This window comes from Sturnira hondurensis, unplaced genomic scaffold (assembly GCF_014824575.4).
Source record: "Sturnira hondurensis isolate 20B ecotype Veracruz unplaced genomic scaffold, ASM1482457v3 Scaffold0022566, whole genome shotgun sequence".
Classification (NCBI taxonomy): domain Eukaryota; kingdom Metazoa; phylum Chordata; class Mammalia; order Chiroptera; family Phyllostomidae; genus Sturnira; species Sturnira hondurensis.
In genome coordinates, this window is record NW_028095197.1 from 14446244 (window position 1) to 14455601 (window position 9358).

At 35.6% G+C, this 9358-nt stretch overlaps 1 protein-coding gene across 1 annotated transcript; it reads right to left on the minus strand.

Annotated features, from left to right (window-relative positions):
* Nucleotides 1–8093: 8093 nt before the first annotated feature.
* LOC118979675 (olfactory receptor 13C3) lies at nucleotides 8094–9078 on the minus strand. The gene has a single exon (XM_037035862.1). The coding sequence runs from the start codon at nucleotides 9042–9044 to the stop codon at nucleotides 8094–8096; it is 951 nt and encodes a 316-aa protein (XP_036891757.1). The 5' UTR covers nucleotides 9045–9078.
* Nucleotides 9079–9358: the final 280 nt, after the last annotated feature.

Sequence of the window (9358 nt, forward strand, 5' to 3'; positions counted from 1 at the left end):
ACAATTAACCAGCTCCAGCTCATCATAGCCACAGTCTAAAAGTGGGCCAGCCCAGGGACCTATTAGGAAACTCTCAGGGACCTGAAAGAGCTACATGCACCTCTGTACCTGATAAAAAGACCATCACTTATAGACCTTAAAGCAGATCCTTGTTCCAAAATCAGAAATATTGACTAGGGTCCTAAAGGCAATCTCATGTACCCATGGATGTGAAAGTATATGAAATACACACCTCACTCTCAAAGATACATACAAACACAGACTTACATACTATAATGGTAGCATATAAATCACTTTTATTCCTAGCATATAAAAGACAAAAGTAGTATGAATAATTAATACCACAAATATTTGTTAATAAAAACAGAGCATAGAAACTAAACATCAGTTACATAAAAGAGGGGAGTAAAATGTAAAATTACTGCATTTGATTGTGTTATGTTCATCTGAACAAACTAAAAATGCATAGAGAGTAATTCAATAACCAAAAAAACTTCCCAACAAAGAAGGACCAGATGGCCTCAGTGATTAATCCTACCAAACATCTGAAAAAGAATTAATGTCTAACCCTCTCAAACTCTTCCAAAGAACTGAAGAAGAGGAAGAACTTCCACACTTATTTTAAGGGCACAACATTACTCTGATACCTAAACCAGATAAGGACACTACAAGAAAACTAAACTACAGACCAATATTCCTGATGAACATAGATGAAAAAATCCTCAATAAAATACAAGTAAACCAAATTCAATATTAAAACACATTAGAAGGATCAATATTAATTCAATATTTAATTCAATATTAAACACAAGTGGGATTTATCCCTAAATTGCAAGGATGATTCAACATATGCAAATTAATAAACATGAAATTCCACATTAACAGAATGAAGATTTAAAACCATATGATCTATTCAATAGATGCAGAAAAAGCATTTCATAAAATTCAATATCCTTTCACAATCAAAATTCCTGGCAAATTAGGTATAGAAAGAATGCATTTCAACATAACAATGATCATGTATGATGAGCCCACAACTAACATCAACTCAAAGTTGAAAAGCTAAAAGCTTTTCCTCTGAGATCAGGAGCAAAATAAAAATGCCTGCTTTCACTATTTTTGCTCAACATAGTCCTGGAAGCCCTAACTAGAGCAATTAGTCAAGAAAAAAAAAAAGAAGGCCTCCACTAGAAAGGAAGCAGTTAAATTATCCTTGTTCACAGATGACATGATCTCATACAGAGAAAATCTTGAAGACTCCACTGAAGCAACTGTTAGATCTGCTAAACTAATTTAGTAAAGTTCCAGGATACCAGATGAATATACGAAAATCAGTTGCATATCTATAGATATAAAATAAACTATTGGAAAGAGAAGTTAAGAAATAATTTAATTTATAATAATATTTAAAAACCAATAAAATATTTAGAAATAAATTTAACCAAGAAGGTGAAACATCTGCACTGTAAACCATAATATTTTGATGAAAGAAACTGAAAAACATATAAATATATGGAAAAATATTTCATGTTCATGGACTGGAAGAATTGTTAAAATGTCCATACTTACCAAAGCAATCTAAAGAGTCAATAAAATCTATATAAAAATTCCAATGTTTTTTTTCACAGCACTAGAAAAACAACCCATAATCCATAAGAACTACAATAGACCTTAAATAGCCAAAGCAATCTTGTGAAAGATGAACAAAGCTGGTGGCATCTCACTTCCTGACTTCAAAGAGAATTACAAAGCTTTCATAATTAAAGCAGTATTATACTGGCATAAAAATAGACACATAGACAATAGAACATAATAAGTAGCACAAAAATAAACCCAGGTGTACATAGCTAACTAATCTTTGACAAGGACAAGACTATTCTATTCAGTGAGGAAAGAATAGTCTCTTCAATAAATGGTGTTAAGAAAATGGGATATCTACTTGCAAAAAAAGAAACTGGACCCTTATCTTGCACCATTCACAGAAATTAACTTGAAATATATGAAAGACTTACATGTAGTGCCTAAAACCATAAAGCTCCTAAAAGAAAACTTAGAAACAAAGGTTTTTAATATTGGTCTGTGCAATGAGTTTTTGTATCTGACACCAGAAGAACAAACAACAAAAGCAAAAAATAAGTAAGTGGGACTACATGCAACTCAAAAGCTTCTGCACAGCAAAGGACCCCAACCACAAGATGAAAAGGCAGGCTATGAAAACAGAGAAAATACTTGCAAAGCATATATCTAATAAAGTGTTAATATCCAAAATAGATAAGCTCACACAACTTAATAGCAAATAAATAAATAAATAAATAAATAGGCAAAGGAACTGAATAGACATTATTCTGACAAAGACATAAAAACAACCAAAGTAAGTGAAAACGTGTTCAGCATCACTAATCGTCAGGGAAATGCAAATCATAATGACATTGAGATAGCTCCTCACAGCTTTTAGGGTGGCCATTATCAAAAACTCAAATGACAAGTGTTAGTGAGGACAGAGAGAGAAGGGGGCCTTGTACACTGCTGGTGGGAATGTGAATTAGTACAGCTATTATAATAAACAGTATGCATGTTCCTCAGAAATTAACAACAGAACTCCCTGTGATTTAGCTATCTCTATTCTAGGTATATATCCAAAAGAAATAAATTTAGTATCTCAAAGAGATGACCTTGCTCTCACGTTCATTGCAGCATTGTTCACAATAGGAAAAATACGGAAACAACTGAAGTGCCTGTTGACAGGTGATAACTGTGTATATGAATATGTGTCTGTGTGTATGTATACATATACACATATTTATAATGAAATATAATGTAGCCATCAAAAGGGAAGAAGAAAATTTTGCTGTTTGTGACAACAGGGATGAACCTGGGCATCATGCCAAGTGAAATAAGTCAGACACAAAAAGACAAGATTGTATGAAATCACTTATATGTGGAATCTAAAAACCAAATCGAGCTGATAGGACTAGGGAGCAGAATGGTGGTTGCCACAGTTTGGGCAGTGGGGGCAACAGGAGAATACCGGTCACAGGGTACACACTTTCAGTTTCAGGATTCATGAGCTCTGGAGATCTGATGCACAGCATGGCAATTATAGTTAGTCATACTCTTACAGCGATTGTCAACATCTTTCATGTCATGGCACACATAATTACTAAAATTCTGCAGCACACCAAGAATATATTTTTGCCAATATGACAAAAAATAAGCATCATTTTTATTCATTCATACTGGATGGCTATTGTGTTGGCTGTGGTCATTTTTTTAATTTGACAATCTGAGGGAAAAGAAGTCAGTGCTTCTCACTAAATAATCAAATACTGCATATTTCAAAAACTCTTGGGGCACCCTGCTCAAAAATCAAGGCTCTATTGTATACTTACACTTTGCTGAGAACAGATATAAGTGTTCTCATTTCACACACACCCAAAGGTAACCACGAGGTAATGGGTGTGTAAATTAGTTTGATTGTGGTAATCATTTCACCCTATATACATATATTAAAACACCATGTGATATACCATTAAAAATCACACTGTATGCCTAAATATTATATATATAATTTTTATACCTCAATCAAGTAGAAAAGTTTTTGAAATAAATACCTGGATTCTGAAAAATTAGAATCTATATAAGAGCAGTATTTATACACACAGACATATACAAATGCATACAATGCCCCCTCCCCCCTACACATTCACACCATAAACCATACTGTATGTACATTAATTTTCAAGTGAAAATATGCCAAGATTGTTTTTCTATTATGAGATCATAAAAGTAAGTTTAGAGCTGGAAAACTCTAAAAATCAGTTAGTGAGACTTCCCTTTCTGTAGATGAGTAAACTGAGGTAAAAGTAATGAAATAATATTAAAAAGTCACAAAGTTGCTGTTAGTATTTAATTAGGAAGAATTAGAGACAGCCTTCCTCACTGGCCAGAGGAATCAGACATTAGCAGTAATGAAAGGGTGTGAGTTTTTAGTGGGCCAGCAAACGGTCTGAAAATATAGGCCATACATGACTGGAAGACAAAGGACTTCATCTCCCTCAGGAGCTGGAAATGGACCTAACAATTGTTACACTTGCTTGCCAGCAGAACAGTCTGAGACTCAAGACATTTATGAACTACCTACTGAAAAGATCCAGAAGGAGCCATAGCTGGCCAGTGGGGCACATTGACCCATTACCCCCGTTTCTGGGTAAGTAGCAGAGTCTTAACTGAGAGAGACACTCATTCCAGATTTGGATTTGCAAACCTGGAAAATGAAGCAAATACCCCAACCAGTATTTAACACCTAGAGCAAGGATGTTATTTTCATTTGGATCTTGATCATCTAATTAAAGAACTGTAAGGTTTAGTGAGTTATAAAGCATTAGACACTGTATATATTCCCACTCACAAAATGTGGACTAATGGAAACCGGAATGGACAGTGGAAATGCCTGCTCATGAAATTGCAGGGTGTTAAAAAACTAAAAGAATAGTTTTAAGGAATGAATAAATGTATGTGTAAATTTAATGTAGGCAGATTTAAGGAAGATCACTATTGGATATACTATTGAGATATTTTGGAAGAAGACATGGAGAAAATGGTGGGGATAATACAGGGACTCATAGAAACTTTTTCTGGATTTCTGAATGTTTTTCTTTTCCTTTGCCTGACCCTGTATTGGTGGGGCATGGGTTACATTTACGAGTTCTGGAGAAAGAATCAATTGCTGAACATGACACTACAGTAACACCTCTAAATATTCCAGACCACATTCCTAAAAGAAGGATCATATTCCTTTTTAAAAAAATGGGATTAATGGTTTCCATCTCTATCTTACCTGGTTGGTGAGGCATGCCTATAAGCTTGTGCTTATCTGACCCTACTCCACAAAACAGACTAAATAAATGGGAAGCCATTGACCTTATTTAAATTGCTCCTAGCCTTATGGATGAGTCCTCTAGCTGAACCTAATTGTCCTGCCCCAAGGAGAATTATCTGGATAAAAATTAATTAAAAGTGGAAAGAAGAGAAAGTGATTGCTTCTATAAAGGAAGCTTATGGGAAGCTCTCTGACGTGCCCTAAAGTATATTTAGAGATCACTATTATCTGTCTGATAGTATCAAGGAGAAAGCAACATTTTAACCCAAAATATGTACCCAAACTTGATAAGCAGTTAATAGTAGCATGTTGGGTATATAAACCAACATTGACTGAAACATTCTAAAAAAATTGGCCTGAGAGGTACAATTGACATTTCAGAATTTGCCTTTTGTCCTGAAATTCCTCCTTCCTTTAGCACTATATCCTATACCTTTGCAGGAAAGCTTTAGCCGTACGTGATCACATACTCCAAAGCCCCATGTGTTCTTTAAAATATCCAATAAAGGGTAAGTGCTGCAATGCTTCATTTTAACATCTAGCCTCTTGAAATTTAGAAAATCGTGTAGATTATTCACTGAATGCATTATCTCGTGGTGACAATCCACCGGAGTAGAAATCCCATCTCTTGCATGACTCTTGTGCCCTTGTCACGGCTCCCAGTCCTCACCAGCACCATTCCACTGTGCTTAACTGAAGAAGGAACTGTTCACATCCCAGGTTCTCTGCCCCAGGAGGTGAGTTCTCACCAACTACAATGTGAACCGTGGCATTTGGATCTTTGCGACTTAGTGTATGTCTACACATTACATCTGTATACCTATATGTTTATAGGTAAATATAATAGATAAACATAAGATCTGTAAATGGAGAGATGATAGATAGATAGATAGAATCTGGAAGAAGATATATAATGATGAAAGATTTACCGTGTGTTGAGAATTACTTAAGGCATTTGATTGGTACATTATTTTATTAAATTATACATTCTTTTGTTAAATATTTGAAAATAAAAACTTCCAAAAGTATGTTTTAAAGAAAAAATGTACATAAATGTGTCCCCACATAGATAAATGCAGATAGAAATGTATGTGTATATATTTTGGAAACAGCTGTAAATATATTGTGGGAAATCATATATGGTATTTAGGATAGATAACATGACCTTTCTGAAGGTAATTTAACTAGGAATTGAATAAGTTCATATCACCTGCTCTGTTAACTTCAGTTCTTAAAATTTACTCTCTGAAAGCATAGGTGTCTCATAATAATAAAAAAACTTCAAGTGTTCATATCACATTAAGAGACAAATCAAAATAAAAACAAAATAAGTGTATAACTCCCAGTTACTAGAAGAAATGTTTAAAATGATATCTTTGTGAGATGGCCAAGTGACAAAATTTTTTTATATTTTTATAATTTAAAAATATTTATGTATTAATCAGAAAATAATACACCTAACAATCTTCTGGAGATTTCATGATTTTCCAGGGAGGGCAATTTGTTACCAAATTTGTTCATTTTCTGATCACTTGATTAGCATGAACACACTTGTTTATATTGAAGCTGAACTTCTCCACTTTTATATACCTCTGGAATATTCTAGCAGTTGAAGAATTCAACTTGATATAAGCTTGCAGAGAGAGGCTGACATCCTTGGTATTGTGGGGGAAAAATAATAACTAAGGTGCTAAGGAGTTGGTTAAAATAATTTAAATAATATTTACATAATTAAAACCTTGTTGTCATACATAGAAAGTTAAACAGAATTAAGTGAAAATCAGATACAGATGCAAGGCCTCCAGTGAAGAGGAAGTAGAAGAACAAGTTCAAAAGCCCACGTCCACAGGGTCCACAAGTTCAAAAGCCCACGTCCACAGAAAGGTACATACCTTTCTGCATAGAACCCAAAGCAATGCCACTGTGATCCACCCAGAGGAGAGAGAAGAGCAATGGGATGTTTTCTGCAGTGACAACACTCCAGTTTTAGTGGGGCGATGGCAGAGGTCAGAATTTAGTGACCAGATGATCTGTGTAGAAACCAGGGTCAACTCAAAGGACGTGGATTGGCAAAGAATGAAGCCTCTGAGTGGTAGACATGGGATCCTGTTGTGGCTCTAAAACAGGCAGGAAATACTGTATTTGCCATATATAATGTGCACCCACATTTTTGTACTCACTATACACAAAATTATTATACTCATGGTATGTAATCATTATAGCCATGTATAATGCACATTCTTATTTTTCCCTCAAAAATTTGAGCAAAAAGGAGTACATTATACAGGGCAAAATATGGTAGTAAGATTGATTAACAAAGTCACAGCCCAGCTATCATGATGGGCTAATAGATTATAGGAAAGCTGGATACTAAAAAAAATAACTATGGCCTCTTATCATCCAAACAAAAACTAGATTCTCCTTCTTTGCAAGTGCCCCAAACCTTAAGAGACTCTTTTGCAGCACCCCTTCACTTGGCTTGGATTGAAAAAAAAACTTCCCCATTCTTCTACAAGGACTGCAGTGAAACACCTCCCACCACTCTGCTGCGTGCTCCCCATAAGGTAGAACACTCCCTTGATTATTTCTTCTGGCCTGATCTTCTCTTTATATAGATATGGGGGAAAGAAGAAGGAGAGTGTGATTTATACTAACACAGTGAGTTTTATGCAGAGATATCTGGCCCTGGTAACTATTAGCTTGGAGTCTTAGCTTCAATTTTGAAATTCTAAGGTGCCTAGAAGCTGGTGCTATTGCTAAGTGCTTTCTCCACTGGGAACTGGTTTTATTTATTTCTTCTTTGCAACATAAGGTAACTATGGCCTACAAAGGAAGTCTATCCAATATCATTTAGGTAGTTTGTGTAATTGCAGATTTTGTATTCTTGCTTATCTACTTTCAAAGCTATGTGTGATTGTTTTCTACTATATTTCCACACAGTATACCAGAAACACTCACTTTAGAGATCACCAGGGGTGAGATTCTTATAGAATTTATTGTTCTTCTGAGATCTGGATCAGGGCATGTTGGAAGCTGAGTTTATAGCAAACTATATTTCTCAGTAATTCTCACCAAGCGGGGTAAGGGAAGGAGAATAATAAAAATACTTCTCCTTAACCATGGTTTCTCCAAAGAAGATTCTTACAGATTAACCCATGAGTGCATCTTTTTGCCTGTTACACACAAACTTATATTTTCTGTTAAAATATACTCATCAAATAGGTTTTTGGTTCAGCATATATTTCACAGCAGTTTTTACATCCTTATTTCTCAAGCTATAGATTATAGGATTTAGCATGGGGGTCACTACCCCATAAAACAGGGAAATAAGCTTGTCTGAAGTTTGCAGCTTGTCTTCCCCAGGCGATCCTTGAGACTTGGGTTTGGCATACATAAAGAAGATGGTGCCGTAAAATATGATCACCACAGTCAGATGTGCTGAGCAGGTGGAAAACGCCTTGTGTCTCCCTGTGGCTGAGTTCATTCTCAAGATGGTGTAGAGGATAAACATGTAAGAGAAAAAAATGACCAACAATGGAAGAACCAGGAATGCCATATTTGATATAAACATGGTAATAATATTGAGGGATATATCAGCACAAGCTAGCTTAAGGACAGCTAATATTTCACAAGTGAAGTGATTGATAATATTATTCCCACAGAAAGGCAATTGCATGGCAAGAGATGTTTGCACAACTGAGTTGATTCCGCCAGAGAGCCATGACCCAGAAGCCATCAGTACATACGCCACCTTGCTCATGACGATGGGGTACCTCAGGGGGTTACAGATGGCCACATAGCGGTCAAATGCCATCATGCCGAGGAGCAAACACTCTGTTGACCCCATTGCAAATCCAAAGAACATCTGGACTGTGCATCCAGAGAAGGAAATGTTCCTTTTCTTTGAGATTAAGCTCACCAAAGTTGAGGGAACAGAGGAGGATGTGTAACAGATATCCAGGAGAGAGAGGTTGCCCAGGAAAAAGTACATGGGGGTGTGGAGATGGGAATCGAAGATGCATACTATGATCAGAACACCGTTGCCAATCAGAATCACGAGATACATGACTAGAATTAGAACAAAGTAAGTGATCTCAATCTTTGGGTATCCAGAAAGACCAAGAAGGAGAAATTCTGATACAAATGTCTTGTTAATTTTATCCATGTCTTCTGCTTTCAGAAGGAAGATCTAATATAAAATATATTCACTGCCAAGAAACAAATGTAAAAAATTACCTGAACAATTCATATTTTTAGAATGTATTATAAAGAGTTTTTGCCTGAAGCTCTAACACCCAATTATGTTCAACAAAGCATGTAACTAGATTACAATGAAATGGGAAAAGAGGGAAGTACCTGTACCCATTGCTAATATATGAAGATCTACCTGTAGTCAGACATACAAAAGTAACCTTTCCTGCTGTTGAGGATTTGTTCCTGAATAGAGGCTTCTAAACTCTTGACTAGTTACTGACTATA

Excerpts from the sequence above, each read along its gene's own strand:
- LOC118979675 (XM_037035862.1), bottom strand. The coding sequence starts at position 9,044 with ATGGATAAAATTAACAAGACATTTGTATCAGAATTTCTCCTTCTTGGT.